Source organism: Euprymna scolopes, chromosome 22, assembly GCF_053919585.1.
Source record: "Euprymna scolopes isolate OS-2025 chromosome 22, ASM5391958v1, whole genome shotgun sequence".
Lineage (NCBI taxonomy): Eukaryota > Metazoa > Mollusca > Cephalopoda > Sepiida > Sepiolidae > Euprymna > Euprymna scolopes.
In genome coordinates, this window is record NC_136503.1 from 81,069,001 (window position 1) to 81,091,127 (window position 22,127).

The window sequence follows — 22,127 nt, forward strand, 5'->3', positions numbered from 1 at the left end:
CCAAATGGTTTCTTGACTATGTCTTGAGTAAAAATCAAAACACTATTTTCCAAATTCCAGTTAACTGATTATTGAATGTACTGATTCAGTCTACAACAGATATTTGATTTCTTTAGGGAGTGTTTAAGAATCTAAAATATCTGCTTGAATTAATTATTTATTCCTGATAAAATTGTGTCCAAAATGGACATATTTGCTGATGACATGATGCTCTATAACAAACATAATTGAAAAACTACTATACACATATACAAGGCAATGGCTGAAAGCTTACAAATGTAGTTGAATAGAAACAAAAATGGAAGGTAACATTTAATGCTAGTAAAACTAAGTTTCTTTTAACAATTACAAGAAAGCTTCTCAACCACCGATTGCCATGACTCATTACACTATCCGAGAGCTCAACGCTCAAACTCTTCAGATTAACATTCACAGGCAACATGAATTGGAACAAATGAATTGAAGACATTGCCAAGGCTGCTGCAAAGATGGATTCTCTCCACTGAATTAGAAAACTACTTGCACCTGAGAGTATCTCTACAAAGCCACCATTTGTTGCCACATCTGGGCTGATGCATGCACCACTAGTTCCTCCTCCTTAGACAGGATCCAAAAAAAGATCTACTCTATTAGCTTCTTCCCTTGAACTGCTAGGCTTTGCAATTCCATTCCTGTCTCCTACTTTTGACTGTACTAACTTGCAGAAATTGAAATATAATGTAAACAGACATTTTGCTGCTCAACTCCCCACAGTTCCTTGTTAGATACAATCCAAAATAGTATCCCCTTATGTCCAAGTGGCAATGTGCTTTGCTTGAGGTGAATAATGAAAAACAAAAAAATGAATAAATAAATAAACCTTTCATTTTTTTTTCAATTAGCTTCAAGATTTTATCTTAAAATTAAAATCAAATTTACAAAAAGATAGGAATGGTTTAAATTATTCAAAATGCATTTTTCAGTTTGTCTATTCCTCTATTCAAAAGTTTTTTCCTATGTAATCTCAACTTAATAACTTACAAACTGTTTTTGTATGTAAAAAAAAAAAAAAAAAAAGAACAAATGTAATATAAAAAATATAAAAATGTTAAACCTCCTTCTAAGCCAGTTTCATCTTCCTTTGTTTCATCTTTTGATGACGCATGTTCACTTTCTTTATACAAAATCTGAAAATGAATAAAGTTTTCTCTTACAAAAAGTTAATATATATAATAATCATTAATGTTTTAGTAAATATGAAATAATACAAGAGTAAGTCAAAAATTTTTCAATATTTATCTATGTGCTAGTTTGCTGCATATAGATAGGTGGCCGATGCAGTTCAAGCTGTTAAAAGTATCTATAGTACCTCGTGTTAATGTGTCAAGACAGACTGTTTCTGGTAGACTGCAAGAAATAGGGCTGTTTAATCGAACCCCAAAGAAGAAACCACTCGTTAGTTTGACGAATAAGAAGAGATTAGAGTTTGCAAACAGGTATGTAATTTGGACATATGAAAATTGGGCCAAAGTATTTGTCAGTGATGAAAACAAGTTCTATTTATTTGGAAATGATGAACAAAAAAACAATGTAAAGAGACGTATTAGTGAAAGATCAAGTGCAAAGTGTACTAAGAAAACAGGTTTGGGGGTGGAAGCGTCATGGTATTTGGAATGTTTTCCAGCCATGGTTCAACGCCTCTTGTCCGGTTACAAACTCGTGTAAATGCGCAGATCTATAAAAACATTGTTGTGCCAATCATACAGAATTCAGGTTTCGATAGGGCTACCTTTATGCATGTCACAAAGCAAAGGTGGTAATGAGTTACCTTAGCGAGCAAGATTTAAAAATTATGAATTGGCCACCACAAAGTTCTGACTTAAATCCAATAGAAAATCTTTGGAAGACCTTAGGAATGAAAGTAATGGAAAGAAATCCCACTAACACAGAGGATTTGTAGGTGAAGCTTCAAGAAGAATGGTCTAAAATTAGTATCGAGGATTGTCAAGAACTGATTCATTCTTGTAGTCGAAGATGTGCAGCTGTCATTGGGAACAAGGGCTCATTTACTAAATATTGATTGTACATGTATTTTTATTGTTTTTTGGCGGTTTACATTGTTTTTCTAAATTTTGTCCCTTACTTTTGGATGTTCCTATTTTAAAAATAAATAAATGTTATAATTCTTTTTTCATCCTTTGCAAATGATTCAAATTTTAGTATGTTTTATGGATGATGACAACTACCAGTTGTTAAAATTTCAGCTTTTCACAGTTGTTATTTCTAACAAATATTAGGTTTTAAAATCTTGTCCCTTAGTTTTGGACGCTACTGTATATTACTTCTGTCTATATAGCTGTGACACACAAACTCGAGTAATATCAGACCAGGTCTGATGTAATTTGTATCATTCAAAGTGTTGCTTCTTCATAAATATTTACATCAAGTCAACTGTGAGTAATCTTTATTTCTTCCACTATTTTCTGCCATCCATGTGTTTCGCACATATTCATCTTTCAACATAATTTTCTGCAAGGCATAAATAGTTGTGATATGCTGACACTCCACTCATAAGAGCCACTTTCATGACTTTGATAAAAGCAAATAAGTTAACAAAAACATTGCAAAATCGGTTATAGTCAGCTAACGTAATTCCTAACTGCCAGCATGGCTGCTACCGGAAGCAGTGACAAGGCAAATCAGTTCCTTCACTTTTATTGTTCTTCAGTATTTCTATTGTGAAGCGATTTATTGAAATAAAATATAAGAAAAGGATATTATTGAAAAATATTCAATAAAAATTAACAAAATTATACAGATGAAAATAACACAATTAGTCTTTATTTTCACTTTTAATAAAATTAAAAAATAAGTTTTTATTTGAAATTTTATAAAAAATATGTTTATGAAATTATAAAAATGTTTTTTTTCTAATTTTAAAAATAAAAGTATCTTATTTGAATTTACATAATAAATACATGTTTATGAAAGTATAAAAATTTGACTTTATATTTTCATAAACATGTATTATATAAAAATAAAATTATTGAAAATCAAAATAGCAAAATTTCAAACACCATAAAAAAAAAACATATCCAATACATAATATTGCCAAAATAGTTTTAAAAGATTTTAATAATTTTCCCCCAAAAATAAAACTAATTTCAATAATTCTTAATTAAAATAAGTCCGAAAAAACTTTTCAATGATTAAATAAAAAAGAAGGATCGGAAACATATAATAAATAAGAGTACATGCAAAGGGAAGATATAGGCGTAAGAGAAAGAAGTAAAGGAACTGATTTGTCTTGTCACTGCTTCCAGTAGCAGCTATGCCAGAAGTTAAGACCTACATTAGGAAACTATAACCACAAAATCTTTCACTCACTTTCATAAATAGCACATTTATTAGTTTCTGCTCTTTTATAAACAGCAAATATTTTTTAAATGAAACAAATCCACGATGTTCAAGACAAATTTGACACTTTATAAAAAGAAAAATAATGTCCAATCTTGGCCAATAATTGATGTATTCTCAAAATTAAAAATGCATCTTTTTAATAAATACACCATATTTAAAATTGGCCTGAGCCTCCACATAGGACCTAAACCTGCGGCATTCGGTATCTTTAGAGATATGCCTGCACCCAACACATAATAGTCCAGGGGACTCTCAGACGGATATTTCTGAGTTTTCCTAGCGGTTTCACAGAGTCGAATTCTGCTGCCACACGTATGGATTTCGTACATTCACGTCTCTTCATCCTGTGCTCCTCAACAACAGAATAGAGCAACTCAATCATGGCCATCTGAATTAAGTTGGAATTTCTTTTCAAAGATGTGAGGAGATACAACTTAACATTGGCCTTTGTTGGAAACACACCCAAAAACCATCATAGTTTGAAAGAACTTGGTCGTCGTCGTCATGATGACGCACAGAATTTAATGCCACCTATTGCTCTGTATGTTGTGTAGCTGGTTCTGAAAAGAATCAGATCATTCCATTGGATTTTTGACCTTGTTAAGGAGTTTCTTGGCTTTGGCAATTAGTTGTGACTCTTTCATGAGTAGTAGCAAAGATTCTCATTTGTGTTTTCTTCGGAGTCAACACTCATCGCCCATTTCTTTCACCAACGTCAAGATTGTCTTTGCTATACATAAGCTGTAATTAAGATTTCTGAGTTATTTCCACAGAAATCATTGTAATGCAAATAACTCTTCCAATATTCTAATGCTTTACAGTTGGGCATGTTCTCTATTTGGGCTGGTGAATCACTGTCCCATTTGAGGGTTCTTAATAAAGTGCAAAAACGTATCTAATTTTATTAGCCCCATCCTTTCTTCATCACTGCAACCTCTCTCACAGCCGTGATGTTGCTAGTTTGTCTCTTTTATAAATACTATTATGACAGGTTTTTTTCAGAATTGCCTGCTTTATTCCCTGCTTCCTTTGTTCCAGCTTGTTTGTCTAGTGGTTTGCATCAATTCACTGTTTTGATACCTTATTGTAATACAGCTTCCTATTCCAGTAGCTTTCCAACAATTGCAAAGTTGTGGAATTCTTCCTGCTGGCTGTTTTCTTCCTACATACAATGTTGGTTTTTTCAAGACTAACATTAATAGGTATCTCTTGTCTTTAGCTCCTTACATTAAGTGGCTTCATGACTTGTCTTAAGTGATTTCCATAAATTTTTTTTTTAAATAAACAGCTACCTATTACATTACCACTATTTAATACATGGTTCCGACATGAATACATTTCAAACATTTACAATTTGTTATTTTCAAAGCAATTTTTGTTCATTTTTACAGCTCAACTATAAATCATCAAATTCTATTTAAATTTCAAATGATAAATCAATTCTTTTAACATGTTGCTATTTTAAAAATATCTCTATAATTGTCAATAAATTTTAAAGAATGCCAAATGAAGACTTACCCCAGGAATAAGAGAACGGAGATCCGGCAGAGTTTCATAAAATGTCCGTGTATCTTCATCTTCAAAAAGACTTGTATCTCCTTCATACTGAAACTAAGAACACATTTATATATTTGAATTTGTTTAAAAGAAATGAAAGTTGTTGTCAAAAACATAAATCACATCAACAAAAATGAAATACAATTCAAACGAAATGACAAACATGTAAATAATTTGTATTATTTGGATTCTTTAAACTATTATTCTCATCTTGAGTGTTATTTTCACATTTCAGTTGATGTAACCTCGACTTTCTACAAGGACCTATGGCATAGTGGATAAAGTATTTGGTAAAAATTCAGCTGTAAGTTACACTCTTTTGGAGGTTGAAGGTTCAATCTTCAGTGCAGACAATACTCAAAATACAATTACAAATTATTTAGGACTTCTACCCAGTTATGGCTGGTGGAACGGGAACATTCTACCCCTATTGATTAAATAAAAGGTTCTGTTTGAAATTCTGTGCAAATTCCAGAGTTCAACAGAAAGATTCTCGAGATCAACAAGATACACCTGGAGAAAGTCGAAGATTACATCAACCAAAACATTGTGAAAATAACACTCTAGATGAGAACAGTAGTCAAAAGAATCCAAATAATATGAATAAGTAATCCTCATCTCAAAAATTCAAAAACATGTAAGCTTTTTAGGTTGTTTGCTTGAACTTTAAAGTCAATAAATATTTAGAAATTAAACTATGAAAATATTTTTAAAATTTTATTTCAATGACAAAATTTAAATTTTTATATTTTATTTGTATTTTTATTTCAGTGTCTGCCATTATAACATTTCCATTTTAACAGTCCCTACCTGGACTCAAGAGTTAAATTTATGTAATTTTAATGATACATAAAAAATAGAAAAGTAATTTGAAGTCATAACAATAAAATTTCACAAAGTAATTAAAACAGCTAGTTTGTTTTCTAAGAAATGGAAACGCATCAGAGTTGATATAATTTGATAAGGAAATTATTTTTTGTAAATAAATTATCTGCCGTGAATAAGTTATTTTACATATTTTATAAAATGTTTAAGAAACTAAAATGCATTTTAATGGATTTAATTTTATCAATTTTTAAAATCAATTATTTTTCTCAATGGGATTTTTATTTTACAAAATAAGTCATTAAAATAACTGACTTGTTTTCTAAGAAACTGAAATGCATTAAATAAAAAAATTGCCCCCACCTTAACTGATAACAAAAAAGATATTACATGATGAATCTAGCACAAAATGCCCAGAATTAAAAGAATCACTCTTTAACAATATGCAGTTTGTACTGCATTAAACAAATAAAAAGTTTACAGATATCTCCCTAAGAAAAAAACGAGCCATTTTATTTTAGACAATTATATTATTGATTTGTAAAAATCTTAGCATAATATTTTTGTATTTTATTTATTTCTAATTCTGTCTGAGGCATACTGAAAAGAATATAGCAACTTCATGAGCTTGTCTTGTGCAGTTTCTAACTTTTAGATGAACACACAGACAACTGCTCTTTATATAATAGATTGTTTAAATATGCTTTTTACCTACATTAATTCTCATAAGTTATGGAAAAGTTTTTGCTTAATCCTTAGAGTGATTATTGCTAATCTCATTTAAAGTCATTTGACAAAAAAAGGGTTCTTGTCCAAAATTTCGTCTATATTAAAAACAAAAATAAAGAAAAATCTGTATGGTGGACAAAGTAACCATGACAAAATTAAAATCTATTCCAAATATTATGTAAATTGATCAAGTAGTTTTATTTTTATAAAAAAAAATAATTTTTATGGAATTAATGGAAATTTGTAGGCATTACAACAAATCCTGCAATTAGTTTGAATTATTGAGTGTTTTTTTTTTCCAGATTATTTTAAAGATAACCGCTTTTCAGCCACTCATAAAATTTGATTTTATTATTTAAAAATAAAATGATTTATGTGATTTTTGGAATATGATATTTTCGTTTCATTACAGGTCAGTACATCATACAAATTTTTCTTTGTTTTAATACTGGGAGAATTCTGGGTAAGAAACAAAAAAAAATCTATCATAAAACAAATTTAAAAAACAAAGTAATTTTAATAATTTTACAAATGCTCGGCAATAATCAATAACAAGATTGAACGTGAAAATATAGTTTGTTAAATTACCTCAGCATTTTTCAATGGGTTGAAAATATCAAACATGGCACCTTCTGAATCTGGTTTCAGTTCTGTAAAAAGATTGCAAAATTTATTTTTAGTTAAAAAAATCATTTAAAAACTCTTAAAAATACAGCAATATTGTTTCGTTATATTCTTGATATCGACTAATTTGATATAATATTCATTTGAGTCATATCAAAGACTTAAAAATTGATACTTGATGCCCATTTGATAAATACTCACCATTATAAAGTGAGGATCAAGAGTAAGTGGAGCAATTCTGGAAACTGAATGGTGCCCTCCTTTACACCTTAATATAGTAGCTAAGGAAAAGGGAACCTTTGAACCACCCTTGGATTTAATTGATGACTTTACTTTTATATTCTTGTTTTCTTATGGGCTTTATTACTTAAGTTTAATATCATTTTGCCAATATTTTCAAAATATCCAATTATAAGTTAACAGAAATCAACAAACATTGCAAAATCAATAAAAAAATATTGATACATAAATACGAACTAAAAGGAAAGAAATCAATCAGAATTGAGGAAACCATCTTTATAAAACTTTTCATTGACCATTCTCATAGATAATCAAATTTTATTCATTTCATTTATCATTTCCAATCATCTCATAATATTCATCATTCAATTGCTAATCATTTCATTTCATTAATCTTATCCTCAATTGGCTTTCAGCCTTGACAAGTGGTGCCTACTAAAAATTTTTTTTAAATAAACTGGCTATATAATTAGAAATCATTTTCAGCTGACAATGAACGGTGCATAAATTGCTATCAATTGCAATATTAATGGTGACCCATGTAACAACTACCTTTTTCTTTATAAAGTCTAATTGATCCTTTATTTTTCTTTATAAAGTCTAATTGATCCTTTATTTTTCTTGATAAAGTCTAATTGATCCTTTTTTTTTTTTCTTGATGGCTGCACAACAAAAGATCTATTAAAAATCATTAGCATTAGATCAGCTAACGTTTATCTCATAATTATGCAACCAAGCATGTAAAAAAAAAAAATATGCTAATATTAATTTCATTGTTTACATTAGCCAAACATTATCATCTGGTCTTGGTTTTTTTTTTTTTTTTACTTTATTCAACCCAAACAAGACATATTGACACTGCGATATAAAGGGCAAAGTAGAGGCAATATTTATAGGGGGCATCCTAAAGGAGAGATTGAGCAGCAAGATGTTTGTTTACATTATATTTAAATTTATGGATGCTGGTAGAGTCATGGAAACAGGGGGCAGAGAGGAAATTCCAATGGCTAGTAGTTTGCGAAAAGAAGCTAATCAAATAGAAAACCTTTTGGCATTTTGGGGACCTAAGGTACAGAATTTTGCTGCTTGTTGAATTGTTTATGGGTTAGATTTATACTGAAGCAAGTTTACCAAAGGACATTCCATTGAAGTACTTATAAAACAAGCACAGGCATGCAACACTGCAGTGATGATACTTGGTAAACATTACAGGACACATTGGATTAGAAACTTTTAGGTGGGTGACAAATGGTTGGTATACCAGCCCAAATATGGTAACAATGATTTCATAGAGATATAAGATTAGCAGGTGAAAAGTTTTCTAGCATGGCAGAGGAAGCCAACTTTTTAAGTGTTCCTGACTTGAAGGTGGGCAACACCACACGTTTCAGGTCTGTTCTCCATAGGTGTATACTAGTTATGTTGCAAGAATTCAAGTCAGTTCATACTCGCTCAAACCAGGTCTTTTTTGGTTTTCCACAAACTCTTGTGCTTGGTGTATCTATGCATATTATTGAATTAATACAGTAGATAACACACCGTACATAACCAAACAACCCGAGACGCTGAGTGTGTAAGGCATCCCAAATCCCATCCATACCAAGCTTCCAATAGAACATGGGAAAATGAACTCTTTCTTTTAGTTTGATGCTGCAAATCCAAATGCTCTAGTGCACCTTTGATGTACGTCCTCCCAACTAACCCAATAAGCAGCAAAATCCCACTCATTCACTGTCCCCAAATGTTGGAAAGATCAGACTGTTAAATTTTGGAATTTCCTCCCTTTTTCCCTACTTCCCTGATTGTACTAACTTGCAGAAATTTAAATGTAATATGAACAGATATCTTACTGCTCAACTTTGCACAGGCCCCTGTTAAACACAATCCCAAAAGGTAGCCCTTATGTTCTAAGTGACAATATAGCTTGTTTGGAGGGTAAAATTCTTTTATTTTTATATATATATAAAAAGATATGGATTGCTGTGTAAAAGGGAGAATTTTTGTTTCAGCATGATTCATGGAGTTAATATGTATAGACTTGCAATAGTTCAATGTAGTATTTTAAGTTTATGTAGAAATACTAGAATAACATTTTTAATCAAAGTATGTTATGTTATTATGTAAACTGTAGCGAAAAAGAAATATGTTTAAAGCATCTTTTTATTTACCTTCTTCGGGGAGATCAGGAATTTCTTCATCAAGCAGATCCTATAAAAGAAATGATGTTTATGTACAAAAAAACAAAAAACGGAAGATGCTGGAATAAATATGAGCTTTAAATTCAGAAAACTATCTTCAATAAGCGATTCATCTTTTTCAATTAATCTATAATTTGAGAGGTAGGCACATTTTCAAAAAGCATAGCGAGGAAAAAGGTATTGATGAGTTAAGGTAGTGGTAAAAGAAAGCTTACTTCAACATATCAGTTAAAACTATCTTCTAATTCAGACTTTCTATATTTATTTTTAAGAAAACATTGAAAATCATTTGAAGCTACAATTCAAACAATATTAAGTGTCTTTCTTTCTTAGTCTCTCCAAAGATCTGGAGACTGATATCTCTTTTGGAGGATGTGGCATTATTCGTGTACCTTGGATCCACTGGTCTATGTGGGCAGGGTGCAATGATGGTTGATCGTCATGTTGTAATGCTAGTTCCACTTTTGTATGCCACGAATGGGCCTTGTGAGGAAATATGAAATCCTAATATCAACAAAGAGGCATGTTCACCAATTTGTTGTCCAAGCAGTCCTCCTCTACAGATGCAAGGCATAGTCAATGACGGTAGTCTATTGACAGAAATTAGGCTTTGACAATGACTGTATCTGCCAGACTTTGTGTTATTGACAAACAGATCATGTTCAACTGCTGTTGCTGTTTTCTGTCAACATCTCAATCTCTGCCCTCTACAGCAATTCAGCTATTAAAATGTGTTTTACTATTCAGAAGGATAACAATAGCTGTTACATCCATTGTCAACCTTGATAAGAGTCAAGTCAAAACATATTACAATATTAAGCATAAAATGAGTTATTTGAAAGTAGAAGCAATAAAATGTGAATTCAGAGTTTTAAAATTCAAATTCCTGCACAAATAGCTGACTCGCACTGCCCTTTTCTTGTTAATTAGATAGGACTTAAAGTTTGTTGTTAAAAATAAAAATAAATTGGTGCTTCTGCAGTATACTGGGTTTTCAAACAAATGCATCTGTGTGTCATTCAAAAACTTACAAAAACTAATCTATTAGAAAATTAGAAGTAAAAATAGAATTTAGCAAATTATCGATTTTTATCGTATGTTTTAATGTGGAAGAGTTGTGCGACCAATTCAGTAGGACAAAATGACTAATCTTCACTTGCAATCTGCCATTGAAAACACAGAAAATGTCCGACCGCTAGGCTCTACAATATTTTCTGAAAAAAAGATCTAGCACGTCTTCTATTAGATCATTTTTTTGTAATTTTTAAAATCTATACTAATTTTCATATGACACTATAAGCACATGATAGTGTTTTTACTTGAAATACATTTGTTCAAAAACCCGGTATACTGCACAAGCACCAAAATTTCATATACAACTAAAACAATAAGGTGTTGTCAATTTAAGTGATAGTAAAATTGTACAACTTACCGCCAACGTATGCGTGTTCTGCTGAAGTTTTTGATAATTTATAATAGCAGCTTCATAGTTTTCTTTACGTTCATTGCTCAGTTCTCCTTTCGTCTGCGGGAGGGAAAAACAATATTCATTTTCTTAAGAAAAACTTTTATTAATGAACATTTTTAATATATGAATTTTTATGGTTTATTTTTTGTTACACCCACTTCCAAGACTTAATTTTTACAATGACTTAAATATACCGAGTACATCAGACATTTAGATATAACAATCTTTAAAAAATAAATGAAAATAAGAAAAAGTCACAAATAATGTCTTGTAAAATAAAATTCTGAATAGAATCTTTTTTCTTCTTTTACTTACAAATTATACATAAAAATCTCTGAAATGTAAGTGAGAATATTTAATGAAATTAAATAATATTTTTTTTTTTTTTTTACAAGAAAAATTAATTGAAAGCTCTTTTGAAGCACATTAAAATTTGTGAGTTTTAAAAGGGCAACTCTGCAACTCAAAATATTCAACTAGCTTATGGAGAAGAACTTCTGAATATAAGAAGATGAAGATTGTTTACAAAATTCAGAAAAGAAAAAAAAAAATTTCATCATTTGAAAAAAAAAAAAAAAAAAAAAAATCAGAATATCTAGTTAAATTTGATGAAAACTGCAGTATCAGTTAAAGAATTGACAATGAATGTTTCCATAAAAAATACAACTGAAAGATTTTTAAGTTTGGAAAATGGATGCCTCATGAATTCTTTACAGATATTAACTTTTTTTTTAACCAAAAACAAGGAATATTGCGATTTAGACACAAGAAGCTACTATTTGGGACCATGTCTACAGGGGCACTATGCGAGATATCTTAACATTACATTAAAATTTATGCATGTTGGTACAGTCAGAGAAGCAAGAAACATTGAAGGAATTCCAAAGTTTAACAGTTTGAGAGAATGAACAATTAGATTAGAAGGCTTTCCAACATCTAGGGACTTCTACAGTGAAGAGGTGGGATTTTGATGCTTGTTAGGTTAGTCGTAGGTTATTGAGAGGGCACAAGTTCATCAAAGCACATTTCATTAAAATACTTGTAAAACAAACACAGGGATGCAACATTGTGGTGAAGAAATTACTTGATAGTGCAGAACATAAGTTTTGAGATTCTTTTTTGGATGCTGTCTAATAATGAGAGACTGGTGGCAGACAATCAGCCCAGATGTGACAACACTTCATGCATGGACAAATGGTGGCTTTGTAGAGATACAGAATATTGTCAGATGCAAGTAGTTTCCTAGCACAGTTGAAGAAGCTCACTTTTTTTTTCTTTTTTTTTTTTAAACGGGGGTCACCACTTATCAAGGCCCGGAAGCCACTCAGGATAAGTGTTATTGCGTGTACAGTAATCAATGGGATAGTACCGTAGTAATCGTTAGTATCGGAGATTTGATAAAGTGTCTTACTTAACGGGGCAATTCATCAGGAATTTGTTTATGTTGGACTTGAAGACATCCAAGTTGTAGTCAGGTGAGAAACAGGCAAACGGAAGAGAGTTCCACAGACGTACACTTCTAAGAAAGAAGCTTTGTTCATGGAATCTATGTTTTGATTTAGGCACAGATAAAGAGTGGGGAAAATTACTGACAGTGGTTTCAGCTAGACGCGTGTTCTTCGTGAAAGATTGGCGAGGGGGGACCAGAGATTGGAGCTCGGACGAGCACTTGCCATGAAAATAATGATAAAACAAAGACAGGCTCGCAACGTCTCTTCTGTGGGAGAGAGGCTGCAGGGAAGAGAAAAGGGCATCACCCACTAAGCCACGAAGTCTATGTTGTACTCTGTCAAGGCAGGATAGGCTGTTTTTAGCAGCTCCTGCCCAGATGTGGCAGCAGTACTCCATTCTTGGACGTACTTGGTTTTTATACAAATAGAGAATTGCATGATTAGTGAGATATCTTCTGGAGCAGTAGAAGGATCCCACCATTTTCCCAGCGACCTTGTCCACAGACTTGATGTACGTGTCCCATTTCAGATCAGAGGTAAAGGTCAAACCCAGAAGCTTGTCAAATCATGGAGCCTCCCCAAAACTTGAGCCATCCATTTCAATTGATGCCAGATGGTGATCAGAGCGCTGATGATGTAAAGATAGGAGCTTGGTTTTAGATGAATTAAAAGTAACCAGAGAGAATCAGAGAGAACTTTGTCATTTACAACCTTTGATGTGTTGTCATAGATGGTCGTGTCATCAGCATAGATGTCAACGAATGATTTTAGTATGTGTTTTGGGAGATCATTGATGTAGATCAGGAAAAGAGTTGGGCCCAGGATGGATCCCTGAGCGACTCCAGCATTAACTCTGTGGGCCTCTGATTTCTGCCCATCAACCACTATTCTTATGAACCTATCAGAGAGAAATGATTTAATAATTGAGAAAACATTTCCAGTTATACCGTAGCTGGAAATCTTGTGAAGTAGGCCCTTATGCCATAACTTATCAAAGGCCTTTGATATGTCAAGAGCAATTGCCCTAGAAAGGAAGCCTTTGTCGAGAGATTCATTAATCCTATAGTTGGCATTGATTAAATATGTATGATATATAAATATTAGTTCATTCCATTAGACATTCTCACTTAGTATAAATTTCAAAGAATTAAAATCCAAATATAACTTATTTGATGGCATGATATTAAAATCTTCAATCTGACAACTATACCTGAAGAATCTTTCTATTCTGTCTTTCAATCATCTTTAGTTCTTTGTGTAATTTTTTTAAGTGTTTGCATAAAGTTGTATAGTAATCTTTCAGCAGATTTCGACAAGCCTTTTGCCGCTCGGGTTTCAACATCTACAAATTAAAAAGACGAAATGTACATAAAAATTAAAAACATACACAGCAATGATGATGATCCAAAATAAATCAGCAACATTAAAAAAAAAAAATCTGCACACATTTCTTACTTTTATAAACTACATCTAAATTGTCTTAGTTTCATAATTATTTAATTTGTCTGTGTATTGTAACAATGGAAGCTTTTATGCACAGGCTAACAATGTTGAAACATTTTGCACTTGTTCAGAACTCCCTGCTCCTTCATGAAAAAAGCAAAAATAAAGAAAAATCTGCATGATGTACATACTCGTGACGGAAAGAAAATACTATGCATCAAAAATCATGTAAATTGATCAACTAGTTTGATTTTTACAAAAAAATTATCTTTTTCAAATGCCCCCCCCACCTTTCCAGGTTAAGAATGACTTTCTAAAATCTCGATTTGAAGTTATCTTTTTCCTTCAGATTGTTTTCAAGATGGCATTGTGAGATTGTTGCTCTTAGTTTAGCCACAAGATTTGATTTATTTAAAAATAAAAATACCTGATCAATTTATGTGATTCTAGGTATACAATATTTTCTGCTATGCATGAAAATATCTGTATAATGTATACACCCATGATCATGGATGTATACATCATACAGATTTTTCTTCATTTTTGTTTGTTTCCCTTTTGATCTTTAACCTATCAACAGCTGTTTTTTGATTTCTAATTAAAAGTTTTTTTTAATCATTATTAAAGCTGATGTTTGAGGATTTATTAGCACAGTTCAGCTGAAGAATGATCAAGGAAATTCTTACAAGGGCATTTCAAAAGTAATGCCTCCTATTTTTTTTTTATTCTGCTTGAATAGATCAGAAGGGATTACAAATTGTATTGTAATAATGACTGAACTTATGCATTCATGACCTAAAAGTTTCAGCTCTCTGTTGCAGATACTGATGGTGTAAGACTAAGAAAATAACCCTTGTCATGGACATGCATCAGAAGTGGAGATGTCATTAAATTCCTCCATGCAGAAAAAATTAAATCAATCAATATTCACAAACACCAGTTAAATGTATACATAGCCAATATATTCAGCATAGTTAAAATATGGGATCATCAGTTTCAGAATGGCGACAGAGATGCGAGTGACAATGCGTTCTCCAGACTTATTAGCGAGGCATCAAAAGTGCATTGAGAATAGAGGTGACTATGTAAAAAATAAATTCTGGAGCACAAATGGTTGCTAGTTTTAATGGTACCACTCCAGTCTTCATAGTTTTTCAACATTTTAATTTTTGAGTTAAAAAAAATAGGAGGCTTTACGTTTGGAACGATGCTGGTATAACAGTTGATTTTGCATGATCATTTGGCAGCAGGATATCAAGGAAAACATGAAAAGAAGTCATAATAACAAACTTTACAGAAAGAGGGATAAATAAAGACCTGACCAAAGATAGGTTAGCTTGGAAATAAAGCTGTTCATCACATGCCAGCATGTAAAAATGGATTTTAAATTGAAGATAAAATACTACAAATGATTATAATAATTCAACTTACTTTACTTCTCGCAATTTCCAAATTATGTTTCTCCGCCAGAATTCTAAAAAATAAAACAAAAATATTTACTGTATACATGTGAAACATAAAATTGATAGTTCAAAGTATGTATGACTTTTACATTTTTATTGTTAATTCTGATATAAAAAGAAAAAAAATCAGTTTATCAGCTTTGATGGCTGAGATTCTGCAATTCATGCTGAAATATTGTCCTATTGACCAATTAAAAATGTTTTGGTTTCATTTTTTTTGTTTTTGGTTCTTGTTCAGAATTTCATCTGTAAACAAAAATCTATGATAATCCAGGGTTCGTACAGATTTTCAATGTTTATTTTCAAGGACTTTTCAAAGTTTTTCAAGGCCTTCCTCCAGGCAAAATTCAAGTTTTCAAAACAAAATTTGGGGTGTTTTATAATCTACAACAATTCCAAAAAGTGTTAAAAAAAAAAAAAAATTAAATATACAACAAATAAAAGTTACCATAACTACCTTGCACCCTACCTGCATCGTTTTTAGTTTTTTTTTGTTTTTTTTTTTAAAGTAATTTTAAATGCTTTTTATTTCATCTTAAATATTAACTCTCTTTATGGCTTTTAAATTTCTAATCAAGATGGCTGCCATCTTGCTCATTTTATTTGGCCCGTCCAACCTCATTTAGGTTATCAGTTTTTTAGGGGGGGGGGGGGGATTAGGAGAGGAGAGGGGGGGTCATTTATATTTATGGTGGCCGCATTACACCCCCCTCCCAAGTAAATTATAAACCAAAGCAAAAATAAAGGGAGATTTATGTCAATTTTATTTTTAATATTTTGACACAAATTTTTAATGGAATTAAATACAATTTTTAAGGCCTTTCAAGACATTTTCCTTATTTTCAAGGATTTTTCAAGGTAATAATAGAAATAAGGCCTTTTCAAGGCAAAAGTAAAAATTCCAGACTTTTCAAGTCTGTGTGAACCCTGTACCCATGATAAGACAAAAATATCATATTTCGAAAATCATTAAACCCATGATAAGACAAAAATATCATATTTCGAAAAATTAAGTAGTTTTATTTTTAAATACGAAAACTAAATTTTATGAATAGTCAAGAAATGACTGTGTGATACCACATGTCCCCCACGGACAATGCTACCAACCCCAACTTTATTTCCATAATCATCTTTTCTTTTATCTTCTTATGGCAATATCATCGTCTCTTACACATTGGTGGTGGTCGAGGGGTGTTCATGGGTTCACAAGTATACATAAAAAATACAAAACAACTCTGAAAGAAAGCAAACTCTGACACTTTACATATAAATTAGTTATACTCTAGGCATGTGTATAATACCATCATAGAACTCTACCCTCTAATCACTGAGGTCCACATGTATGTTCTGCCGAGGCCACGTTCATCAGTTGCAGTCTGCTCGTTTTGATCTGTTCAAGCTCTCTCAAACTGGTGGTCCAAGCCACAATCCACTTTCAACTGTACCTTGTCGTGAACTGAACTCCTAAAACCCCTAATCAATCCTAACTATATCTCTACTGTTCAGTCCTTTGCCATCTTAATAACTGTCCCACCTCGTCATTTTAATAACTGCCACACCTTGCTTAATAATCTTTTGTCTACCTCGATAAACCTATTTCTTCTTTTGTTATCTTTTTTTCCTCTTTCACTTCTCAACAGTTAGGAGGGGAGCCTATAGTATCACAACTGTCTCAATTGCCATTTTGAAAAATATCACAAGGAACGATAGCAGGATAACTCAACAATAATTCATGCTGACTAGATTTATGTTGTAATGCTTACAAATTCCCATTAAGCACTTAAAATTATTTTTTCTATAAAAATAAAACTACTTATTTTTGGAATATGATATTTTCGTTTTGACAGGTACGTAAATCAGATTTTTCTTTTTTTTTTTTTTTTTTTTTTTAAATAAGAGTAAATGTGTCTTCAGCTTTTTTAAATAAGAGTAAATGTGTCTTTAGCTTTGACTTCTGTTGTATAAATATGTTCACATGCTTTGACTTCTGTTGTATAAATATGTTCACATGCTTTGACTTCTGTTGTATAAATATGTTCACATGCTTTGACTTCTGTTGTATAAATATGTTCACATGCTTTGACTTCTGTTGTATAAATATGTTCACATGCTTTGACTTCTGTTGTATAAATATGTTCACATGCTTTGACTTCTGTTGTATAAATATGTTCACATGCTTTGACTTCTGTTGTATAAATATGTTCACATGCTTTGACTTCTGTTGTATAAATATGTTCACATGCTTTGACTTCTGTTGTATAAATATGTTCACATGCTTTGACTTCTGTTGTATAAATATGTTCACATGCTTTGACTTCTGTTGTATAAATATGTTCACATGCTTTGACTTCTGTTGTATAAATATGTTCACATGCTTTGACTTCTGTTGTATAAATATGTTCACATGCTTTGACTTCTGTTGTATAAATATGTTCACATGCTTTGACTTCTGTTGTATAAATATGTTCACATGCAGACTCCTTGCAAACAGCGATACTTCATTGTTCTGGTCAACACTAACTGAAGTATATTCTTTTCTGCATATAAAACCATCACTCAAACTAAAGTCAAAAACTTTCATGCATTTGTAATTTTTATGACGACCAGCATTACAGCAACCTTTTACATTCATTACAGGTAAAATTAATTTGATACAGATTCTGATAGAATAATGCCAAACTTCATGATAAAGGGGCATTAACCTTGATATTTGCTTTTATTAAAGTGTCCTTTATGCATCATTTTGGTTTTGTTAGTGGGCATTTCCTTTCAGTTAACATTTTATACATAAGTTATTTAGGAATCCTATCAGTCATTTTTAAAACATGCCCAGTTCATCTCAAACAATATTGAAGTATTATATATATATATATATATATATATATATATATATATATATATATATATATATATATATAAATAAAGCACTTTGTGTGCAAGTTCGTTTCTTATGCACTTCGAAACGGCCAGGCTGATTTTTTTCAAAATTTTGCACAAATGTACTTTAAAGTTCTGAGAGTGTTCTTAGATAGGTTTTGTATCAGAATGCCTCCAATAAATATCGAAAATCAAATAAATCCACTTAAAGACGGACCAAACTGATTTAATCTTATACAGCCTAATATCACAGGTGCATATGAGATGTTTTATCATACAAACAGAAGGGCTTGCATATTAAATCAACAGTAGGTTCTTTGACATGATAGGGAGTACATTTGAAATAAATGTTTGTTTTAAACACAATTGAACCATGATACTTGACTTTTGCAGTTTAAACTTTAGTTCAAGTCATTATATAATATTTCTCTACAGTGCAATATAGACTACAATGTATTGTGAATTGTCACTGAATTTCTCTATATTAAAAATGAAAACTTTTTAATAATCTACAATGTATGATAAAATAAAAATATTGTATTCTAAAAATAAGGTAAATTGATCAAGTAATTTTATTTTTAAATAAAAAAAATCAAAGAGCAGTTATCTTGCCTGCCATTTTAAAACAATCTAAGAAAAAAATAAAAATAACTCAATAATTCAAACTTGCAAGATTTATGTTGTAATGTCTATGAATTTCCTATTAATCGCTTAAAAATAATTTTCTTTATAAAAATAAAATTACATGAACAATTCACATAATTTTTGGAATGATATTTTCGTTTTGTCAGAGGTATGTACATCATACAGATTTTTTTTTTAAATTTCTGGTTTGCAATATAAAAGTAATTCTAGACAAAACCTAATTTGCCATTGAACTAACTGAGATTACTACTCAGATTGTACTTCAACTTTCTCATATATATATATATATATATATATATATATATATATATATATATATATATATATATATATAAATAAATGAGAAAGACAGGTAGATACACACAATGTACATTCAAATGAACGATAATTTTCAAATTATTTTATTGCTTAAAATGTAAAAAGTGGACAATTATTGTCGAGCAACTTCCAATATACTTTTATTCCAAATTTAGCAAACACTGTAAAATCCAAAATAGAGAAAACCTTTTTTAATGCCTAAATATAATTTCTTAATGTTCAAAACAAAAGCATCTAAAAAAAAAAAAAAAAAAAAATACACCTGTGTTATTAACAGTTTATTTAATGCATACTAATATCAACAAACTTGAAGAGAAAACTAAGCATAGAAAGAATGAATGACTTACCTGTAACGTCTCGGTACAATTCCAACATAGTCATCTCCACAATGCTTACAGAAACTGGAGATGATAGACAAATTATTGTGTTCCTCTTTGTCACTGTTCACAAGAATGGACAATTGATTGGCCAAGACAGGCAGGCCTTCTTTTTCAGTAAACAAACCAACTGATACAAGTTCGGCAAAGAAACGCAAGTCGACTCGATACTTGCTCAAATTGGCAATCTGAAAAAGAAGTGGTCAGGCTTTGAAAATGATAAATTAGAATAATCTTAAAATTAACTAAAACTAATATTTACAGGTTTTAAACTGCGTTTTCCAACTTGGCTATGGCTATTTTCACAACACTATGTGGTCAGTAGGAACTTAAAAAATAATATAAGACAATCCATCCAAATGGATCGAATAACTGAAGTGAGTTACAATTATAATTTACTGTGAAAAATTATATAACTATTTCACTGTTTTTATTTATATATATAAAATGTTATTTAAAATCATTTAGAGCCCCCCCCAATTCAACTGAAAAAAAGAATGTTATGCAATTAAAATTTAACATTAATAGAAAGTAGATAGTAACAAAACTGTACAAATGATTTTATTTCAAGTTGTACAATTTGACACCTCTTAAAAGTGGCAATGATTACAGAGTTTACGTTACAGACAACATTAAAAATATTTATAAAACAATCCTGTCAAGCTACCCATTAAATGAAAAATTAAATTCCAAGTTTATCAAGGTTGTTTAGTGTAGTTTATAACTTTGTATTGGCAATAGAAAAGAAACAAATGATGACCATTGAAAACTCATCTTTACAAAGGAATACATCATCTATAATTTTATTTCGATCAAAAATATTTTTATCTAATATATAAAGTCATCTTGTCAGATTTTCAGAGTTTGTCATTAATAGTAATTAATCGAATAAATCAATATTTGATTCTGACTAATCAATTTTTTTCATTTTCCTTGAACATTTTTTTTCAACATGTATTTTGATTTAATTTTTGTCTAACACTTCTTTTGATTTGGAACTTTTATAAAATGGCACTATTATTTGTTATTCAGCAGCTTATGTTCTCCATAAAAACAAACTGTTTTTCTTCCACATTTTAGGATATACATGTACATGTTTACAAAAAAAAAAAAAAAAAGTTAAAATATTTATTAAAGTTGTTTCTATATTATACATTTTGAGTATAACTTGATTTCAAAAACCTAATTCAGATTTTGTCTTAGGGAAATGACATTAACCGACTTTGGTGCAAAACTGTACATAAACCTTTTCTTTGAGATGCAGTTAGTTGCTTAGTTTTTTTTTTGTTTTTTTTTATTTACTATGTAAATTTTGCCTTTTTCTTTTTAAAAATTACTAGTAGTTCAGCCCGGCTGTGCTTGGGCCCAATGTACTGTTTATAACTTTATGTGCATATGTTTATTTATATATATATATATATATATATATATATATATATATATATATATATACACATACATATATTAAAAAGTTTGACTCATGTCCAGGTAACTTACATCTAAAATATCAAGTGTTTAGACCCAAACTTGGCAGAGAAGTTTGGTAGAGTCTGCAAAGATTAACTCTTTCAACTTTGACCTCTTGGTAGCCAAATTTTCGCCCAAAAACTGATTAAAAAGGTTGCTACATGTCTAAATACTCTTTATGTACAATTTCAAATGCTTAGACTCAAAATTGGCTGAATAGTTTGCTAGAGTCCGCAAAGATCAAATCTTTTGAACTTTGATCCCTTAGCAGCCAAATTTTCAGCTAAAAACCAATTCAAAAGCTTGCTGTATATCTGAATACACTTTATGTAAAATTTCGAATGTTTAGACCAAAAATTGGCTGAGAGGTCAAATGTTTTTTAACTTTGACCCTTTAACATTTATAGTTTTGGACTCAAATCAAGTTAAAAAGTTTAATCCATCTCCAAGGAGTTTGGTAGAGTTTTCAAAGGTCAATTCGTTGAACTTTGACAGCCAAATTTCTGGCCGAAAACCGCTTAAAAAGATTTTCCCAAATCTCAATACCCGTTATGTCAAATCTCGAGTCTATAGACTAAAAATTGACAGAGTAATTTGGTAGGGAAATGTACACACAGACAGACAATTTCACTTTTATAGATATATAGTGAAGAACACATCCTCTTAATTTTTACCCATTGTTGAGTAATCATTTCTCAAAGCTACTCAAAGATAAAGATTGGTTTGTTGTTTAACTCTTTCGGAGTTATTTCATGCTGAATTTAGTAATTTGGAAAAGTTTCTATTTTTCAAATTCTTTATATCTTCAAATATTTATTCATGGTATTTGGTTTGATTGTAGAAAGAAAACTGTTTTTGTTTCTGACTTTGCAGAACACGATTGAGTTTTGCAAAGAAAAAATAATAACATCAATGTTTGGTACATTTTTTGGTCAGGAAGCCAGTATTTTCAAACAGCCTATTAACAGGTATTACCACTCTGGGCTAAAGTTGACCTAGGAGCAATGGCAACTAAGGCACAACTCCACATTTCCCACAGCAGTCAT

The 22,127-nt window shown here is 30.8% G+C and overlaps 1 protein-coding gene across 4 annotated transcripts in view; it reads right to left on the minus strand.

Annotated features, from left to right (window-relative positions):
- LOC145243500 (regulator of nonsense transcripts 2-like) overlaps window positions 1–22,127 on the minus strand; it is a 124,010-nt gene that overhangs the window by 58,866 nt on the left and 43,017 nt on the right. For all 4 annotated transcript variants that reach the window (XM_080106458.1, XM_080106457.1, XM_080106456.1 and 1 more), the window contains exons 9-16: window positions 19,585–19,802; window positions 15,366–15,408; window positions 13,702–13,833; window positions 11,005–11,097; window positions 9,543–9,582; window positions 7,099–7,160; window positions 4,918–5,010; window positions 1,094–1,166 (exon numbers count right to left, since the gene is read on the minus strand). In XM_080106458.1, the coding sequence (XP_079962584.1) occupies window positions 1,094–1,166; window positions 4,918–5,010; window positions 7,099–7,160; window positions 9,543–9,582; window positions 11,005–11,097; window positions 13,702–13,833; window positions 15,366–15,408; window positions 19,585–19,802 (754 nt within the window). The remainder of the gene's footprint in view (window positions 1–1,093; window positions 1,167–4,917; window positions 5,011–7,098; window positions 7,161–9,542; window positions 9,583–11,004; window positions 11,098–13,701; window positions 13,834–15,365; window positions 15,409–19,584; window positions 19,803–22,127) is intronic.